General features: G+C 42.5%; 1 protein-coding gene across 1 annotated transcript; it reads right to left on the bottom strand.

Annotated features, from left to right (window-relative positions):
* Window positions 1-6,571: 6,571 nt before the first annotated feature.
* On the bottom strand, window positions 6,572-21,482 carry LOC123120317 (long chain acyl-CoA synthetase 6, peroxisomal). Its single transcript, XM_044540291.1, has 23 exons — window positions 21,155-21,482; window positions 20,222-20,282; window positions 20,073-20,150; window positions 19,526-19,597; window positions 19,345-19,426; window positions 19,092-19,197; window positions 18,935-19,011; window positions 18,384-18,428; window positions 18,176-18,262; window positions 16,347-16,436; window positions 16,170-16,249; window positions 15,978-16,071; window positions 15,582-15,670; window positions 15,366-15,454; window positions 14,305-14,434; window positions 14,096-14,214; window positions 12,796-12,919; window positions 12,628-12,714; window positions 11,460-11,563; window positions 11,296-11,381; window positions 7,345-7,431; window positions 7,157-7,243; window positions 6,572-7,076 (listed from the first exon to the last, which is right to left on the bottom strand). The coding sequence occupies exons 1-23, from the start codon at window positions 21,291-21,293 to the stop codon at window positions 6,981-6,983; spliced, it is 2,109 nt and encodes a 702-aa protein (XP_044396226.1). The 5' UTR covers window positions 21,294-21,482; the 3' UTR covers window positions 6,572-6,980.
* Window positions 21,483-21,811: the final 329 nt, after the last annotated feature.

Raw genomic sequence — 21,811 nt, 5'->3', positions numbered from 1 at the left:
CTAAGTACATCCACATGTGTCACAAATCAAAGAAAGGGATTGTCATTTTCAAAATTGACTTTGTGAAGGCTTTTGACAAGGTCAATGATACGTCTCCAACGTACCTATAATTTTTGATTGTTCCATGCTATTATATTATCTGTTTTGGATGTTTAATGGGCTTTATTATGCTCTTTTATATTATTTTTGGGACTAACCTATTAACCGGAGGCCCAGTGCAAATTGCTGTTTTTTGCCTATTTCAGTGTTTCGCAGAAAAGGAATATCAAACGGAACAAAACCTTTGTGAGGATATTTCTTGGAACAAACGCAACCCATAAGACTTGGAGTGGAAGTCAGGGAAGCAACGAGGAAGCCACAAGGCAGGAGGTTGCGCCCAGGGGGTAGGCGCGCCCCCCACCCTCGTGGGCCCCTCGCAGCTCCACCGACCTACTTCTTTCGCCTATATATACTCTTATACCCTGAAAACATCCAGGGGGCCACAAAACACTTTTTCCACCGCCGCAACCTTCTGTACCCGTGAGTCCCATCTTGGGGCCTTTTCCGGTGCTCCACCGGAGGGGGAATCGATCACGGAGGGCTTCTACATCAACACCATAGCCTCTCCGATGATGTGTGAGTAGTTTACCACAGACCTTCGGGTCCATGGTTATTAGCTAGATGGCTTCTTCTCTCTCTTTGGATCTCAATACAAAGTTCTCCTCGATCTTCTTGGAGATCTATTCGATGTAATACTTTTTGCGGTGTGTTTGCCGAGATCCGATGAATTGTGGGTTTATGATCAAGATTATCTATGAACAATATTTGATTCTTCTCTGAATTCTTATATGCATGATTTGATATCCTTGCAAGTCTCTTTGAATTATCAGTTTGGTTTGGCCTACTAGATTGATCTTTCTTGCAATGGGAGAAGTGCTTAGCTTTGGGTTCAATCTTGCGGTGCTCGATCCCAGTGACAGAAAGGGAACCGACATGTATTGTATTGTTGCCATCGAGGATAAAAAAGATGGGGTTTATATCGTATTGCTTGAGTTTATCCCTCTACATCATGTCATCTTGCCTAATGCGTTACTCTGTTCTTATGAACTTAATACTCTAGATGCATGTTGGATAGCGGTCGATGTGTGGAGTAATAGTAGTACATGCAGAATCGTTTCGGTCTACTTGACACGGACGTGATGCCTATATACATGATCATGCCTAGATATTCTCATAACTATGTGCTTTTCTATCAATTGCTCGGCAGTAATTTATTCACCCACCGTAATATATGCTATCTTGAGAGAAGCCACTAGTGAAACCTATGGCCCCCGGGTCTACTTTACATCATATAAGTTTCCGATCTATAATTTTAGTTTACCGTTTATTTTGCAATCTTTATTTTCCAATCTATACAACAAAAATACCAAAAATATTTATCTTATTATCTTTATCAGATCTCACTTTTGCAAGTGGCCGTGAAGGGATTGACAACCCCTTTATCGCGTTGGTTGCAAGGTTCTTGATTGTTTGTGCAGGTACTAGGCGATTTGTGTGTAGTCTCCTACTGGATTGATATCTTGGTTCTCAAAAACTGAGGGAAATACTTACGCTACTTTGCTGCATCACCCTTTCCTCTTCAAGGGAAAACCAACGCATGCTCAAGTGGTAGCAAGAAGGATTTCTGGCGCCGTTGCAGGGGAGATTTGTGCCAAGTCAAGTCAAGATTTGATCTCCCGTCAACTAGCCATTTCTGGCGCCGTTGTCGGGAAGATCTACGCACAAGTCAAGACATACCAAGTACCCATCACAAACTCTTCTCCCTCGCATTACATTATTTGCCATTTGCCTCTCATTTTCCTCTCCCCCACTTCACCCTTGCCATTTTATTCGCCCTTTTTCCGTTCGTCTCTTTTCACTTGCTTCTTCTGTGCTTGTGTGTTAGATTGATTGTTTGTCACGATGGCTCAAGATAACACTAAATTGTGTGACTTTTCCAATACCAACAACAATAATTTTATTAGCACTTCGATTGCTCCTATTACCGATGCTGAATCTTGTGAAATTAATGCTGCTTTATTGAATCTTGTTATGAAAGATCAATTTTCTGGCCTTCCTAGTGAAGATGTCGCTACCCATCTAAACAACTTTGTTGATTTGTGCGATATGCAAAAAAAGAAAGATGTGGATAATGATATTGTGAAATTGAAGTTATTTCTATTTTCGTTTAGAGATCGTGCTAAAACTTGGTTCTCTTCTTTGCCTAAAAATAGTATTGATTCATGGAATAAGTGCAAAGATGCTTTTATCTCTAAGTATTTTCCTCGCGCTAAGATCATCTCTCTTAGAAACAATATTATGAATTTTAAGCAACTTGATCATGAGCATGTTGCACGAGCTTGGGAGAGGATGAAATTAATGATACGTAATTGCCCCACACATGGTTTGAATTTGTGGATGATTATACAAAAAAATTATGCCGGATTGAATTTTGCTTCTAGAAATCTTTTAGATTCAGCCGCGGGAGGCACTTTTATGGAAATCACTTTAGGAGAAGCTACTAAACTCCTAGATAATATTATGGTTAATTATTCTCAATGGCACACCGAAAAATCTACTAGTAAAAAGGTTCATGCAATTGAAGAGATTAATGTTTTGAGTGGAAAGTTGGATGAACTTATGAAATTGTTTGCTAATAAAAGTGTTTCTTCTGATCCTAATGATATGCCTTTGTCCACCTTGATTGAGAATAATAATTAATCTATGGATGTGAATTTTTTTGGTAGGAACAATTTTGGTAACAACGTGTATAGAGGAAACTTTAATTCTAGGTCGTTCCCTAGTAATTCCTCTAATAATTATGGTAATTCCTACAACAACTCTTATGGAAATTTTAATAAGATGCCCTCTGATTTTGAGACTAGTGTTAAAGAATTTATGAATTCGCAAAAGAATTTCAATGCTTTGCTTGAAGAAAAATTGCCTAAGATTGATGAGTTGGCTAGGAACGTGGATAGAATTTCTCTCGATGTTGATTCTTTGAAACTTAGATCTATTCCACCTAAGCATGATATCAATGAGTCTCTCAAAGCCATGAGAATTTCCATTGATGAGTGCAAAGAAAGAACCGCTAGGATGCGTGCTAAAAAAGATTGCTTTGTGAAAGCGTGTTCTTCTAGTTTTCATGATAATAATGATGAAGATGGGTGTGTCGGCGGTCCGAAGTGGTTAGAGATGAGTGTTTGAAACTCTCGCCAGGACGGCCGCTGGCCTAACTTTGCCTCGAGATGGTCGTACCATAAGGCGGCGATGTCGGTGAGGTGGAAGGAGGCGAGCCACATCTTATCAGAATCCTACGTCCGCTGGCCGAGGAAGAACAGGTAGCAGCATATCAACCACGGCCGTGGGTCGCTCGCCCCGTCAAAGAGGGGGAAGTTGATTTTGTAGAGTCGCGGAGCGCGATCGGATGGATCCGACAGGGCGGCCCTGTCCCCGGCGTTGGATGTAGCCGCAGGTGGCTGCATGAGCCCGAGGCCACCAAGTTGAGGTGTGCCCTTCCCTTCAAACCGGAGGAGGGCCAGATTCTGTGCGCGTTGTTGTTGTGTCGTATCGGCGAGCTGGCCCTGGAGCTTTTGGAGCATCTCGGTGATGGACTTGAGGGTGGCGTGGTCCTCGGCGCGATCAGCCCGCGCGGTGTGATTTTCATCGGAGAGGCTGGTGAGAGTCGCGACCACAGCTTCATGGTCCACGTGTTGTTTGGCGGCGAGTTCTTCTAGGGTTTGCGGAAGGCGCGGCGGAGGGGCCATGGCAGCCGCCGGGATGGAAGGTGAATCTGATACCAAGTTGTCACGGGCTGGGGTTGGATTGGAACGGAGGTTGTAGTCGTGGGAGGTCGGAGGACGAGGGCGGAACTCTCGTCGGCCTATGGTTGGAGAAAGAGGTGAGGAGGGGCGCCGAGGCACAGGTGCACAAGGTGAGAAGATAGATTATTTTCTGGTTGTCCTCATTGATCCCATAGGGGTGGCTATAAGTAGCCTATTACAATGACGTGACAGACTCTTGGCTGTAAGTAGCCTATTACAATGACGTGACAGACTCCAACTCTAATTGGGTGTTGGCAGGGTAACCTTCTTCGGGACTAAACCTTTCCAACTAAGACCCAGACACTTTAACCTAAATATAGGACTCTATAATTAAACTGGGACAGAACTAGGGCGGTGCAGGGCCCTTGCGCCTATAAGTCTGGCCCCACATGACACAAGCTCTTATTTTACCGACCTGGAATAAGCTGCATGTGCAACAGTTTATTCGACAGTGCCATGTGTGCCAAATTAACAAGCCAGAGCATTGTAAGTACCCTGGTCTGCTGCAACATCTGCCCACTCCCTTGTTTGCATCGACTCACATCTCCATGGACTTATATCATACTAGCAGTTGTAGACAGATTCACTACATACAACCGTTCTATTCCCATGAATCACCCCATTTCAATCAGATCAGTGGCTAATGCTTTCTTTGGCAATATTTTCAAACTACATGGGCTGCCTTGTGTGATTGTCACTGATAGGGACATATTTTTACCAACCTGGCAAGATTTATTCAAGAGATTGGGAATTAAACTCCATTGAGCACTTCATACCACCCACAAGATCAAACCTCCCGCCAACGTCTCCGCGGAGCACATCACGCGTGGATTCTCAAGATCAAACCTCCCGCCAACGTCTCCGCGGAGCACATCACACAATTCTTCACACTTTGGGAACTTCTGCATGAGGTCCAACTCGATGATCTCACCGAGGACGACATCTTATGGAAGCATACGGCTAGTGGGCTCTACTCGGCGGCATCCGCATACAAGGCGCAATTTTTAGGGATGGTTCTCTCACCCATGGATAAAATGATATGGAAGGCTTGGGCTCCTCCAAAGGTCAGGTTATTTGCTTGGTTGGCCCTACAAGATAGAGTTTGGACCGCCGATAGATTGGCGAAGCGTGGGTGGACCAACTGTGGTCTTTGCCCTCTCTGCAAGAGAGTGCAAGAATGTGGGTCTCATCTCTTCTTTAAATGCCGCTACACTCGAAGGCTTTGGTCTTTGATCATTGACAAATACCACATTTTCGGACTTGACGCCTCCGGTTGGCCCTTGTTCGACTCGGTTGAGGCTTGGTGGGCAAGTACCTGCGACAACGACATGCCAAACCGCCAAGCTAAGGCATCCCTAACCATGCTTGTTTCATGGACTATCTGGAACGAGCGAAACGCAAGAGTCTTCAAGCACAAGAGCGCACCGCCGACAATATTGCTTGCCTCCACCGAGACCGAGGCCAACCTTTGGGTCATCGCCGGTGCAAAGAAATTAGGGTCCATTATTTTGCGAGAGTAATCTCATGTCGTGTATTCAGGGTTACTTGTAACAAACTCTATTCTTCCTTATTTAATGGATGAGGCAAAGCTTTTGCCTCCATTTCAAAAAAAATACCACCCACAAACTGATGGTCAGACAGAGAGAGTGAACCAATGTCTTGAAAACTACTCCCTCCGTCCAGAAATACTTGTCATCAATATGAATAAAATGGGATGTATCTAGATGTATTTTAGTTCTAGATACACCCCTTTTTATCCATTCGATGACAAGTATTTCCGGACGGAGGGAGTACCTCAGATGTATGGCATTCAACTAGCCTAATGGTGACATTGGCTATCTCTAGCAGAATGGTGGTACAACACCTGCTTCCATTGCTCTCAATATGATTTCTTTCCAAGCATTTTATGGAAGAGAACCTACTTTGGTTGCTAAGGCTGCTCTTTATCCTGAAGATTGCTCCCCTGAATCATTTTTCAGTCTTGAAGATATTGCAACAATCATCAAGGAGAACCTACTCAAAGCAAAGGAGAGAATGAAATTCTTTGTCTTTGTGGACAACATGTCTGATAGATCATTTCAACCTAGGGATATGGTTTACTTGAAGATCCAACTCTACATGCACACTTCCCTAAGCATTCACAAACATTTGAAGCTCCACTCCAAGTACTATGGCCCTTTCAGAATTCTGCAAAAAGTGGGTCATGCCTCTTACAAACTCCTATTACCCGAGAACTACAAGTTATATGATACTTCCTCTATAAACTAATATAAGAGCGTTTAGATCACTACTTTAGTATTCTAAACGCTTTTATATTAGTTTACGGAGGGAGTACTTTTCATGCCAGTCAATTAAATACTTAGGCCCTCAAGCAGTTCAAGGGATTTCAAATTAAGCCGCAAGATCTCCATCTAACGAAGGACACTCGCTTATCGCTTCATGCAAGGAGCTCGCGCTCGACGTTGATCTCAGATTGGACGGCTAGTAGCCTTCATCTTGTTGTTTGCTTTCCCGAAAAAGCACCAACCTTTTCTTCTTTCTGTTTTTACCTCCAGTAAGTTGTAATGATTTATAAGCCTGGGATCAGGCAAGAGAAGGCAGACTTGTAATAGGGCTAAACCCTAGGCCGCCGTGTTCCAGCTGGCTTTGTTTCGCCCACCTTGGCGGCACAAACCCTAATCCGAATTCCCCTAGTTCTTCCCTGAATTCGCTCGTGTGATTGAGAGTAGTGCTGAAACCTCACCAGCGATTTTCTTCTCAATTTTTGCCTTAGTGTAACATACATATTTGAACATGATCATGGTTACAGAATGTTTTCCTATAACTTACATGTATAGGTATATCTTCAGTCTTTTGTATAACTTCTGCAGTAGCAAGAAGGCATGAACTGTTGATGGGTATAGGTATATCAAGAATGTTTTCCTATAAATTGTATACCTTTTACCAAAATAACGAACGAAATTCTACAATGGGGCCTTCGGTTTATTCCTTTATAAATATAACCACACCCAACACCACTCCTTGCTGTTGGCGGGTGAAAGGTATTCCTGCTCATAGAGCAAATGAGAAATCCTTACTCCATTGTGTGAACCTGTCCTGTATTGGTTTGAACCTTACTCCTGAACATTTCTCGAATAATTACAACTTCTGCCTAGCTGATTCGGCGTCACGCAGTTGTGCATACATATCTGCGAGTTCTTTCACGAAGTAGGCCTTAGCTTGCGGTCTTTTGACCTGTAAAAGATTCAGAGTTCGTACTGAGGTTAGCTTCCCCGTATTTAAACCTACTACTGTAACAGAATGAACGTGCTTACCTTGAACGTTGGGGTGAGGAGACCATTTTCTACTGTGAAAGGTTCAGCAACAAGAGTAACAGCTTTGGCAAATTCAAAACCTCTTAGCTGGAAGATGATAATACAAATATTTATCAAGGGATGATATACATAATACTCCTAGATTACTTATAGAGAATGTATGTACAGTCGGGAGTGCAGAGAGAAACCTGTGCTTCCTTTCCAATAGAATCCATGTCAGCCAAGACAGCAGCTTTTGCTCTCGGGTCAGCACAAAGCTGTCTTAAATCCTCACTCTAGAGATTAGACAGGATGTATATTAGAAAATAACATGACAAGATTGGATTGTATGCGAGAACCATTGGAGGATATATGAAATAACAATAACACAAGAAAGTATGACCCAAGTGTGTTATTTCTCAGCGCCACTTTAAGGATGAAACCATGAACGAAGATAATGTCTTGAGGAAGTGCAAAGTTGATCAAAAGAAAAGCCAAATGACAAGTAACATATCTAAAGGAAACACTATGAAACAGAATGTGACTATTCTAATTATAGATCCCAGTTTTCTACACCATTAAGGTCGACAAAAGTAGAAATATGCTAACTGAGCCAGGGATCACTTGCACACTGGCACCAGCCAACAAAAGAGAAGCTTGTGTACATTTTGGGGGGGGGGGGGGGGGGGGGGGATCTCGGATGTACTTGCAGTTTTCGTGAAAAAAAATCCATTAGAAGTCGATACAGAAAAAAAAACATTAAAAATGGCGCACACATACAGTTTCTATATTTAGGCCTGCATAGCCACTTTTTGTGCATAACATAAGAAGTAAGAAACTGTGGAGTGTTCCTCCATGTACATCTAGATACTTCTCCAGAAGAAAAAAGGATAGTTACAATGCTGCTTTAGTGCTTTTGGACATACAATAAAAGAACTCCCAGAAACACAAAAACTACATCCCAAGAAAAGTTATCTTGTTAATGTTCATTTGTTTTATACAATTCCATAGACCTTCAAATCAATCACTGCTTCCAGTTTAGTGATTGGCCTCATGAAGCGCAGCCACACTAAAATCACTCCCACTGCTTGCGTCAAACCGTCCACAAAAAACTATCTGATTTTGTGCAGTTTCCAGAAGAAGAAAAAAACACTATGACAAAGATAGTGCAGAAAAAAACTGAGGACACCTAGACCTCTGGCTGATTGATATGAATGCAGCCACGATCCATCCTTTTCGCTACTTTGTCTCCAGCCCCAAGGGTTTTTTTTTCTCGAGAAAACACATAAGACTTGTGTTTCATTGCATTGAAAAGAGAGAGTTTGTGTTTACAGTCCTCCTAGGAGGTAGGTTACGGAGTACACAGAAGTAACTAATGCACATCCCAGGTCCTGGGCAGAATGGCACGCAGGCCAGCCGCTCCCGCTCTAGCCCAAAGGGCAGCTTCCTCCTTGACCTTGTTAATGAGGGAGTGAATAGACGGCAGATTGTCGTCGAAAACGCACTCGTTCCTGTGCTTCCAGATCATCCATGGCATGAGGAGCGCGATGGAGGCCAAACCTTTGCGAAGGGACTTGGGGGTGTCTTGCCTTGCTTGCTGCCACCAATCCTTCAGCGAGGCTTCATTCGTTGGCGCGCTGGTGGTCAATCGTAACCAAGCCAATATCTCATGCCAGGCCTGTCGAGAGAAGGGGCATTCAAGCAGTAGGTGACGGATGGTCTCCGGAGCTTGATCGCAGAGGGGGCACCGGGGAGGATGCTGTAGGCCACGCCGCACGAGGCGGTCGGCCATCCAGCAGCGATCCTGGTTCGCCAACCAGAGGAAGAACTTCACTTTGGGGGGTGCCCAAGATTTCCAGATCAGCTTCCATGCATCACAGCACACGGAGCCAGAGAAGGAGGCGGTAGCAGGATTGCGCAGTGTAGACGCCGCTCGAGGTCCACTTCCAGATTAGGCGATCGGGTTCCTCAGTGAGCGTGAGGCCCTCGAGCTTTTGCCAAAGCATGAGGTGCCAAAGCATGAGGTACTGCCCGATCTCGTGCACGCCGAGGATACGCTGAATGTCACGGGCCCAGCCCTGGTCCTGGAGGCCCTCAGCCACGGTCATGTGCTTTCTGCGCCTCTTGGGAATGCACGCGTACAGGAGTGGTGCAATTTCGCTGATCGAACGGCCATCAATCCAGCGGTCTTCCCGGAATTTGGCAGTGAGCCCATCACCAATCATCATGTAGGTCGACGCAAAAAATATGGCCCGTTCCTCCATGGAGAACTGCAGGTCAAGACCGGACCAGGCGTGGGTGTCATCAGTGCGAGAGAACCAAAGCCAACGCAGCCTAAGGGCGAGTCCAGTGCGCTGCAGGTCCTGGACCCCCAGGCCGCCAAGGGGTAGGGGGCAACATACGCGGCGCCAATTAACGTGGCAGTGGCCGCCGTTGGCGGCGGCGCGTCCGGCCCAGAGAAAATCGCGATGTATCTTTTTGAACTGCCTGAGAATCTTCTGTGGCGGGGCGAACACGAGGAGCTGGTGTATCGGAATCATGCCCAGGACGGATTTGACAAGGGCGAGACGGCCGGCGCAATTCATCAGGTGGGCTTTCCAGAATGGGAGGCAGCCGGCGGTGCGATCCACTAAGGGCTGGAGTTGCGCGGCAGTAGGGCGTTGCAACGTAAGCGGGATCCCAAGATAGGAGAAGGGCATCTCGCTGTAAGGCAACTCGTCCAGAAAACCAAGATAGTGACTAGCTATTGGTGGCAAATGAAGTATTCGACCTGTTGTGAATTTGTTTCATGACGCGATAACTACCATGCTGAAGATAGCCAAACTCTATGGCTGCGAGAGATTGGGTGGACATACGTTCAGAAAGAGAGGATGGGGAGAGAGATTAGACTGATTATTTCTTGCTTCCCTGAAACATAGATAGATGGGATCCATATATGGTGGAGGCTTAGACCCTTGATCACTCCTAATACGATTGGACTTAATAGACCTTTCCGTATACAACAGGACTTTTTCCTAATCCTATTCCTCTTTTACTTGCTGCTGCAAATCTTTGCCCAACACGTGACCATCTCCTGCTACAATACAATGATCCTGGTTTCCTGGTCTACTTGCCATCCAGCCATCCGTAATGGGACTAGTGCTGCTTTAATGCGCTGTACTAACATCATCAACGGAACCAGTTTAAGCCATTTGTTTAGTGTCGGTTTCCAGCTAATATCATGCTGCCATGTTACTAGCATTTCAAAATTCCAGGACACAGCCAAAAAGTACTGTAAACGAACTCTTAAAATCCTTCTTGGAGAATAATGCATGGTGAAGGGGAGCCTTGGCGCAGTGGTAAAAGCTGCTGCCTTGTGACCATGAGGTCGCGGGTTTAAGTCCTGGAAACAGCCTCTTACAGAAATGTAGGGAAAGGCTGCGTACAATAGACCCAAAGTGGTCGGACCCTTCCCCGGACCCTGCGCAAGCGGGAGCTACATGCACCGGGCTGCCCTTTTTTTTAATGCATGGTGACGGGATAGTAGCAAGAATATAAGCTTGTATATAGCTAAAAGCAACACTCTAGTTGCAGGCTCCTACCACAAGGCGAAGGTCCTGGTTGCATCCCCAACATTTTGAGTTCAAGTGTTCAATACTAACACTAAATCACTAAATGAAAAGGACTTGCCTAATTCCATGAATGACCAAACATAATATGAGGAACAAGCCATGCTCTTTGAATCACAAGAAATAGAAAACACAGGAATAGGAAAAGAAACATGGATGAGATGCCACATATTTTGGGCTTCTGTACAATCTCAAAACAGGAATAATTGAAGTAATGCCTTTGGATGGTTCACATAAATGAACATAGAAATGTTGGGAGGAATGAAGACCAAAAGTCGAGAGAAATAAAGAGAGGGTCCATTGGAATTCTAGAAGGAAAAATAAGGTTTGAGCTTATGTTGGTTCAATTAGAGACAGGAATATGACAACCCCATCCCTCTGATGAATAGGGTCCTTATAGGAAACAAATTATTGAGGATTAGAGTCCCACAAAAATTCCTATGAAATTATACAATCCAAAGAGGCCCTAAGTCTAATTTGAGTAGAAACAATGAGTTCATCTCAATGTTTGGTTTTATAAGGTAGCGGGAAATGAAAGGTTAAAGTACTTACTTGTATTCCTTGAGATGCGGCCCAAGCCTTCAAAACATCTGGTTCAACTGCTACAATGGCAACTAGAAAAGAGTTGAAACTATCACCTGCATCCAAATCAACAAACTCAGAAAACACGTCACCACAATTGATAGGTACAACTAATATAAAATCATGAACATTACCATATATAAAGCATTGAGCAATGAACTTGCACTTAGCGTACACATTCTCAATCTTCTCTGGAGCTATGTATTCTCCTTGAGCCAACTTGAAAATGTTCTTTTTCCTGGAGCTCAGAAAAATACAGAACAGTAAGAAATGGAAGAAAACTAGTACCAAACTAAGTGTAGTCGAACATACTAAATGAATTAACCTAGGGAAATCTGCAGAAAGAGATTGGGTGATAACCCAAAGAGTCTCTAATCCAAATAAAAGGATATACTGTGAGCTTAGGTGATTCCTCAAAATTCTCCAAACATTACACTACCTAACAGGACAAAGGCCTGCCAAGTTCAACGGTTCAATAACAGTGAGCAAAATTGTAATAATATTTATGCGTGATCAGATCTTGATCAGTACTTGAGAAGGTTGATATGCTGCTTTCACTCCGCAACGCTCTAATTTTAGGGTCACAAACTTGTCTTTAGATGGTCCTCAACATACTTGAAATTATACTGATTTAACTGAGTGGCAGATATTCTACTAGTAAGTCCTAATAACATACTGTATAAGAGTTTTATCATCTACCATGCCAACCTCACATAATACATTCTACTTTCAAGTGAGCATTAAGAGTTTACTGGCAACTTCTGAGTAACATTAGAAACCTGTACAGAAGTTAAAAGCACTGATACATAAGATATAACTTCCCCTAAATAGAAATGGAAGCAGATGGAAACTTAAGGACATGGATTGATAATTTTGATAGCATCATGTGCGCCTTATCTACTTTGTGCACCCTAAACAACTAACAAAATCATAACAAAAATCCAACTAGCTTAGAAGCGCTCCAGCATGCTACAGAAGTTCAAGTCCTAATAACGATAAAGCAAAAGATCAGTCGTAAGAATATGAAAGCAAAAGAATAATTTTCAGTAAATAATAATTCCGTTGCTGCTATTCACAGGAACCTGTAGCATACATTTTTTCTTTTTCTGAAGAATCACTTTCACTTGGAAATTCGTTAGATAATAGATCAACTATACTCTACAGCTATTGAATTGTTTAGTGATAGTTCTAATAGCTCGCGCATGGACAGTATAAAAGCACCAAACAGATAAACTACACTAGATTAAGCAATCTAAATGAAAGCAAAATGCGCATAATTGCCATCCAGCTTTCCGATTTTACCTATCTATAATTTTTAGACGCCCTCCAGGCAGCCACAAACCTATGTCTCCAGTGTGCAACCAGCGATCATTGTCAATGACATCCCTTCTGCACATTTCCAAATGCATTTATTTTAACTCACTTAATAAATTCAAAAGTTCAAATAGGAGTTGAAGGATAGCAAATTACGTTTGGACTTCGTCTTTATAGTAACCGCGGAATATTGTAGGTCCTCTAACACATATTTCTCCACGAGGATATGGTTGATCCTCACAAGTGTAATTCATTTCTGGGACATCCACAAGTTTAACCTCTGAAAATGAAAACAATATTTGCATTACGAAAGAGAGAATAAGAAAATACAAAACTCCATGTAATTATTAGAAATGAGACCTTAATTTCTGTCAACATGGAAAGATACTGAAAGATTTCTCAAGACACAACATAATTCATCTCTGGATGAAGAAATTCAATCAACATGGGTCAATGGACCTTGCTAAATGAACCTCAAATAAAATTTCTTCAGTTCTGCTTGTGCTGACCTACTAGTTCCTCACCTTTTTTGTTTCTTGGCTTCTTGTTTTTGCTAGTTTCATTTTTACTTGGTTTGCTAGACTTTGTAGTTTTCGTTTGACTTGTTGGTTACTTTTCTGCCTTCTCATTGTGCCCCTTCTAATACAAAACAGCACGCATTTTGATATGTGCTCAAGAAAAGAATGAATTCCATCCGACATGAATGCTGACACTGACATGCTGACTTCGTGGCACAAACAGAACAGCAACAGTGTGTTCCGGGACAGCATTGCGACCTAGTATCGCTTGTGGAGCAACAGTGTGTTCCGGGACAGCATTGCGACCTAGTATCGCTTGTGGAGCATCAAGGAAGATGCCGAGCTTGTGCCACTTTAGGGTGTGTTTGTTGGTAGAGTGTGAGTGGTCTCCTTTACATTTACTCCCTCTGTCCCAAAATATAAGAACGTTTTTAACACTACACTAGTGTCAAAAACGTTCTTATATTATGGGACGGAGGGAGTAGTAAATTAGCCACATGTTGGTCTTGCGATTTTGTATGACTGGCTTCTTGCTTAATGAAAAGATGGGCAAGCCTCTACTACATTCTCTAAAAACAGTAAATCAAACCCACATTTACTCATCACTAGCTAATTGTCCGTGTGTTACAACGGGGGCATACATATTTTAGTGGTTCAACACCAATCATGTCCGACATAAATCTTACACCCGTCATATTCTAGATTTTGGTAAGATTTGATTTGAGTATGGGAAGGGCAAGGCAAGGAAAAGTTTTGATTTAGTTAAGGTTTTGATAAGATGTGATTTGATTTGGGTATGGAACATACAATCCCCAACTCCCCTTTAATAGTAGAGATTACTAGGATGGATTCTCTATGCACTAATAACATAAAATAATGATTTCACGAGAATATTATGGTCAACCTGAGCACAAATGTTAACCAAACACAAAACTTACCACAAGAAGGATTTGGTGATCCAACATGACCAATTAATTTGTCACCAATATCCATTGTAGTGATGACACAAGATGTCTCTGTCATTCCATAGCCTTCAAGAACCTCACCACCAAAGCATCTACAAAAAGTTAAAAACAGTGTTTACTTTCTAAGAACATGAAGCTACCAACAATTATCACACACGGCAGCACACAAGAAATAAGCTTACATTCTTAGGAATTCCATTACATCTGCTGACAATGGAGAAGCGCCTGAAGTCATAAGCCTCACACGTCCACCAAGCCTAGCTTTTATTTTGTTAAATACCAACTTATCCCACATTGGGGAAGGATTTCGTCCTAAAACACAATGTGGTAAGTAAATTTCATTATATATGCAAGGGAATGAAAATGGATCAAATGACAAATACGGTGTGCTTACAAGAATAATGAAATTTCCATCTTGCAGCATTCGGTCATTGCTAAGCAACAGAAATATAACTAACACAAGATGATTACTATCCATGTTTCCAACTTGGAAATTATGATTACTTGCTATCTACTAGAAAATCATGAAAATGCTACATAAGCTTTATATTTCCAATTATCACACATATCAACCCTTTTAATCTTATAAGAGTGACCTACATAAAAAGTTGGAACCCATTTGGTCGTTCAGTTGCACCTTTGGTATTTTCAGTGTCTAGGTTAAACATGTCAGCAGCCACTTATCTTCATATCCAGCGTTCAATTTACAAGAAAAAAAACAGACAGTATTACGGCATTTAGGACTACTTTGAGAAAGCACAATAAACTTCTAAACTAAGTGAATGCAAAAAAAAGCACAAGAAAGCGAGCCCAAATCTGACTACAGCTAACCCTGAAGGAAAAGGGAACCCTGGTCACAATTATGTTACCTGGGCACCAATTTGGACAGGAAGGAGAAGGAACGAAACTTCATGTTTAGTATACGCTCTTTACAAGGAGCAATGTTGGACTATAAAATTAAATTATAGAAGAATTTTGCTTGCACATACTCCTCTTCTACATATGTTTGGTCTCTAATAAAATTCTACTGTTGGGGCCGCTTCTACAGTTTTCAATTCAAACAAGAATCAATCAATCTACGGAATAACGCGTTATGGTCAACAGACACAGGTGCATAAAGTGAATTGTGTGTGCTGATTTCATGCTTCAGTGGTGAGAAATAATTAATTATGTTAAATGGTTTCTAGACAAAAAATAGGATGGATGGGACACTGAACTTAAATGAACTTCATGATGTGCTTACCATTCATAAGAGCTTGCCTCTTGGCATTGTACGCGGTACGGAATAGTCTTTCTTTTAGCCCACCAGAATCCTTCACAGCATTTGTGATTCTATGGAGTAAACAAGCAATAAACCAGTTAACAAAACCCAGTCGAACAAATGGACCTCAGAAAAGGTATGCCTAGCCGTATGCACAATGAACATGAAAATGTGTAATAACTGGTATAGTTGTATTACGCAGAATAAATTCTGTTATATAGCCGGGGAACACTTGCGAATACGGTTGGTCTCAAAGCAGCCAAATCATCCATCAGCTTCAAATTATCCTGGAAACAGCGGTAATATACTCATGACAAGTACTATAATTGGATGGTTAAAATACTATCTTTGTGATGAAAGATATTGATGCACATGGCCTTCAAGTAGTCTCTGAACGGTCCACAGCTTTTATGAGAAGTTACCCAGACTAAAAACAACTCAAGTGCAAACTATTGCATTAGATGAGTAAAACTTATACAAGATCACATATTATCAGTTACTTCTCTCAATACATGTCCTTCATGTCGTTCAGTTTCTATACAACAATGCAAAGTACTACTAGCTCTCATCTTAAATAGTTCAAAATCTACATACCCCTTGGTAAAATCCAATGGCAACTCCATAGTGAAGCAGTGCAATTTGGTTAGCTCTCTCATAGATGTGAGCTAAAGGTAGGTATGAGATATACCTGAGGAGACATGTCAACATTATTATCATACAAAAAAAATGAGTTTTTGTACATTGAATAAGCTACAGTAAAAAAGAAAGGGTATATCAAATCCTCACACGTCGGAGGGGTAAAACTTAACGCCCAAGCTTGATCCTGCAACATTCGCGATTAAGTTCTCATGAGAAAGAACAGCTCCCTGGGAAAAGATTGGCATCCAATATCACATGTCTGGAAGTAGAAGTAGAAAAGTTTTGTGATGAAGCAAAGAATAATAAGAACCGTGAATGATTTACCTTTGGTGTGCCAGTAGTGCCACTCGTGTAGCAGATAGTGGCAACATCTTCAGGTTTTGGAGGACGGTAAGTTTGAGAACTCATCTTTCCCTGAGTTAAAAGATCAAGAGGAGTTCAGAAAAAAGAGACGGGCACTTTCTTAGGAATGAGCAGAAACTAGATGCCCTAGTATTTATTCTCATTAAAAATAAAATGTTAAAGGCAACATAGGACATTATTGAATCCCGCATGCATGGAGTAAATACACACTAAAATTAAGGCAATATATCCAGCATGCATCTAAGCCTACCAGAAGCACTGAACATTAAACAGAAAAACTCTAAAAACAACTGTGGCTTCAACAATAGAGTGTCTAATCCATCTGGTAGTTCTACCATTTGTCGCTACATGTTGTGCACGCTAGTACACTGCACCAATGCTGCAGCTCAGTTAGGCCAAACATATTTACAATAGGAGATGAAGAGATGGCCACCTATTGGGCAGGGACTTGCAGCAGTAAGGAAACAAGGGAATTGGGGGGTGGGGGGGGGGGGGTATACTGTGTCTCCGCCATACAGTGTCATAACGATGCCACATATCTACGTTTCATGCAGACAAGAAAAATATATATACTCTCCCAAATATGCGCTCATACCAACCTGTCTACCTAATCACTTGCAGCCATGCATCCTGGGCTCCTGGCTATCTTTAGCACGGTAATTGTCCCATACAAGGTTCACAACAACTATATGTCTACTCTTGTATGTGTATTGCACAACATGGGGAGAAGTAACTGTTGTACCAGGATAAACATACACACATCACCCAGTCAGTTTACTTACAAGTTACAACTGGATAATCGAATTTCACATTCTACATTAACCAATTTTCAACCCAAAAGGAAGTAAAAACTTCACCATATACCATTCACACAGCAAGCTAAGCGCTGCATGTTCTAACATAAGCAAAAGCTAATTGTCACATCAACTTAGTGTGTACTGTGTACAAAACAAGTCTTGCAAATGGGTTTTTAGTTAAACGATGTAGCAGACATGATGAAGTGCAGCTGACTAGTTCATATCTCTTGAATGGTGGTTCAAATGTTGCATTATATACCCTTAGAAGTAGGCGCACAATGAAGCTACAGAATGAGTACCATGCTACACGCAGCCTATGAGAAGTGAGTTGCACAAGTGCCGCGCGGATTTTACGACAATATGCATGATTTGGGGATTTTTGTGGAGGCAAGGCACACGTGGAAGATCCAGGTACAGGATTTCACACAGTGGAGGTTTTACCCAGGTTCGGCCCCCCTGTTCTAGGGGTAAAACCCTACTCCTGCTGGATGTTTCTCTCTTGTATGTATGAACAATGCGGTTACAATGTAGTGTCCGAGTGATCTTGTGGATCTCGGTGATTCTACTGAGCTTGTCTAGATTCTACTCTAACTACGCCTTATATAGGGGTGATGAAGCAGAGAATATAATGGCATTATGCCCACGCCCTGATAACGGCGCAGTTAAGTTGGCTGTTACCAGGGCCTTGATGGCATCATTGGTGATATCGTGGTGTAGCTGAGGTTTATGGAACCATTGGTAACGCTACGACTGGTTCAGTCAGATGAACGTCGTGATGCAGTTTAGCCAGATGGGTTTAATGATGCCGGCCCAGCTGAGTGGTTCGCTCAAAGAAGAGTTGGCAGGGAGGGCCTGTTGGGCCGTATCCTCATCATGGGCCTACCCCGGAGGGATCCCGCCGTCAAGAGGTACACCTCTTATGTATCATTAAAAATTCACAACATAGGATGTTTGTTTGTTTGTTTTAAATGAAGGATCAATTAGAAAGCCCACCTGGCTGTGTAGCCTGGAGTAAGTTATGATTTCCACTCCAGCAGCTGCTGTTGTAGATGGCGTATTTGCATTGTCTCCACCAACTACCTATACAAAAAAGAAGATTCAGATACAGAAGAGAAGTTCTCATAAGAACATCACCGCCACATTGCATAAAGTATTGTAAATGGTCCACAAAATTCAAAAAAAAAAAATGGTCCACACTTACCACTATAAGGCGGACACATGGCATTTGAGTTAGGAAGCTTAGCAGCTGCAATCAAGGGATTAATATAGTTAAGATTATAGCTCGAAATTAAATATACTTCTTTCCAAATGTACCTGATGCAATGCATAGTTGAATGCTGAGAGGTATCTATAAACTGATGTAGTGTTTCAAACTATAATAACATTTGGATGAAGTCCAAGTAAAATCTATAGCAGGATACCAACCGCATTAATCTTTCGTATACTTGATACAGTCAGTCCAGAACATAAAGTATTTGACATGGCATCGTGAAGCCCTCATAAGGAGTCATAGTCAACATAAATTAAGACCATAGCAGGATGAGATTAACACCTAGAAGTATGGGTAAATTACTGGAAATAATTAGCTACATGTCAGCCTTGCTAGTTAGGACTCGACAATTGGTATCAGAAATGGCATGAGTACTAGAACTTTTATGGATTTTATTAACGGAAACTGTAGGGGAGGCCCAACTTTTATGGAGTTCAGAAAACAGTCATCATTTAAGGTAGCGATGAGGGATTAAAGCTCACAGTGCTTAGTGTTTGAGGCACACAGAAAATAGTTTCTACTGTTGCATGGTTCACAATGAACTGAACTGCATCTGGACCTACAGAAAGTACATTACATAGAAAATGTTACTGGATGACTGAGACATAGAGCAAAGGTCATTTGGTAATAGGAACATACCAAGAGTATCATAAAGTGGTACAGATACATATGAATATGCAGCACAAGCATGATCAATTATGATCCACTCAGGTCTGTTTATAAAATACAGACCAATGCGTGCACCCTGGTTCAGATAAAAAGAATTAAAGTACAAATAAATAATCTGAGAAACTTGAGGTGCTATATCAAGATAGCAATATATGGCAAGGTATCTACTTGTTACTAGTCAATAACAAAAGGGCAAGTGCTTGTTGAGATCTTGATGACTCACTTCAGATATTCCATGATAAATAAGACCAGAACCTATTGCAGTTCTGCTCGTACTAGCTTCTCCATACGTCATCCATTTGTAGCTGCAATGTTATATGCCATTTATAAGAGTCAAACAAGGCAATCATGAAAAAGACTACAAAATGAAAAAAGTAAGGAATACTCGGTTACTCAATCCTTACTCTCCGACTGCTCCATCAGCGCACACTCTTGTACCCAGATACCTACAATCTGTAAAAGTCTCGACTGCATACCTGCACAATTTGGGATACCATATAAAGTTGTACAGGAAAGATGATTACAGTAATGAGGTTTAAAAGGTTTGCAAGAGCTCCCACTCAGTTAGGATTTGCACTTTGGTAAGTTTAATCTCATGTTTGACATATATGCATTTTTTGCAGCCCCCAAGGCTTCGCTAAAACAATAAATAAACAGGTTCCCTTGCATATTACTCTGTAGGATCAGCCAGACTATAGCGTAAGTAGCAATAACTAGTGAGAGCTTCCTTAGGAAAAAAATCCACTCGTTTTGCTGAACTCTGCCTTTCAAACGTTCTCTAGAAATTTCCATCTTTCTAGCATATATTCAGTAAATAAGGAGGACATAATCTGAAAGGCTATTGCAGCACTAATCATTAATGAGAGTTTGCTAACATAAGTATATGATTAAGTTTAGATGGATATTAAGAAACAGAAGTTCAGATGTTCAAGATATTGGGAGTATTCTTACACAAAATTATCATGCAGTGTTCCAATGTCTGGAGTAGCAGGAAATCTGTTAATTAAACGCAGAGGTGACTCTGCAGATCTGCAGGATTGTAACAGTGATTGTGAGCAACAGTATATGAAAATGCATCTTATAACATATAAATAGCCTACCGGTACACGTTCCACTTTCCAGTTTGCAACTTTTCAGGAAGAACAACGCTGTAGCCCTGCACTGAAGAAGATATGCGCATAGAGTTAACAATTATAGTTACTTCTAAATATGCTATTCACAAAAAAAAAAAATGGGTGCTAGTGAATGCTAGGTGAAATTTAGGGTACATTGAATCGTTAATAATAGATTGTTTTAAAATAAGCCATTTCTCAAACAAAGGAAAAACACATGCATTACTCTCCCTGACAGAGTGGGGCTTCTTGCAAACCCCAATGAACACACCAATAACACCACTGTTCATACAAGGAAAAACATGTATGACAGTTCTAAGTAGATGCATAAAAAATACTATAAACTATTCCAATAATCACGAACAGGCCCAAAAAGTAGCAAGGAATATTCCAATTTATTTGGTACTTTTTGAGTTTGCTTTAGACAGGATTAAGCTACAGACTTGCGCTCAGCCTTTCAGGAAGAGGCATCCCGATCAGATTGCAGCAAACAATTCAAGCTTTTCAGATTGCATAGAGGATTCCGTTCCATTCACACCTTCCTGGTGCCGACAAACCAAAAAGGGTAGCTATGGACAGTTAGCAAAACAACCTGCCCAGTCCAGTGCGGGAGCAACCACTCGCTTCTGGTACTATGTTACTTTTCCAGGAAAGTGAAATCCATTTTATAATAACAAACTAACAAGGGAAAAGCAAGCGAGCGACGGAGCAGATGCGCCGTGCCCCGCCCCGATTCGCGAGCCACTCAACAGGATTCTGACCACCACCGCGCCGCCAGCGTTAGTCGCTATCCCCGTTAAAGCGTGCTGTTGAATGAATCGAACGCGAAATCCAAATCCTAGAGCGTCCCGCTGAAGGCCGGTCCAACTAGGACATGCACGCCAAAGGGTCGAGGGGCGAGGGAAGAGAAGAGAGACGTACCGTGGGCGTACTCGCCGGCGGTGGGGTTAGAGGCGAGGCCAGCGGTGGCGCCGGCCTGCGGCTCGAGGTGCGCGGAGACCACGCGGAGGCGTCGCTCCGCGGCGTCCATCATTGCGGGTCCTTCCTCCTCCCGCGCCATGGCTCCCGTGCTTCTGCAGTGCCGGTAGTGTCACGCAACCCCTGTCCGCGTCGCTACTCGTTAGCGCCGCGTGATGATGGGAAGGTGGGGGGAGCAGACGCGAGGGACGGAAAAACACGGGCTTATCGCGTGACGTGAGAGCGAACAGACCGAGGCAGACGTGGGGAACTCGGCTCGCGCCTTGTTCGAGCGGATGCTCCAAAGGTTGCAGCGGGGTTACCCCTCAAAAAAAAAAAAAAAAGGTTGCAGCGGGGTTGGATGATCGAGTGGAGGAGGAGAGACGGAAGCATAGATATCTCCGATGCATTTTGGTCTTTTGGAGCGGTTCGGGGAGCACGGATGTGGTTGTTCGGTTGCGTGCGCGCGTCGACATGCGGCGGCACGGCACGGCGCCCAAGTGTGTGCGGGGATTGGGTTTTTTTATTTACCCAAAAATGACAAATGTTAAAAAAGCTAACGTCAGTTTTATGATCGGCGTCCACACGCTCTGCGCCGTCACGGACGTGTTTGGTTGCCCG

This window comes from Triticum aestivum, chromosome 5D (genome assembly GCF_018294505.1).
Source record: "Triticum aestivum cultivar Chinese Spring chromosome 5D, IWGSC CS RefSeq v2.1, whole genome shotgun sequence".
Classification (NCBI taxonomy): domain Eukaryota; kingdom Viridiplantae; phylum Streptophyta; class Magnoliopsida; order Poales; family Poaceae; genus Triticum; species Triticum aestivum.
Note: the sequence above shows the minus strand (reverse complement) of the source record. Positions and strands in the feature narration are given on the sequence as shown.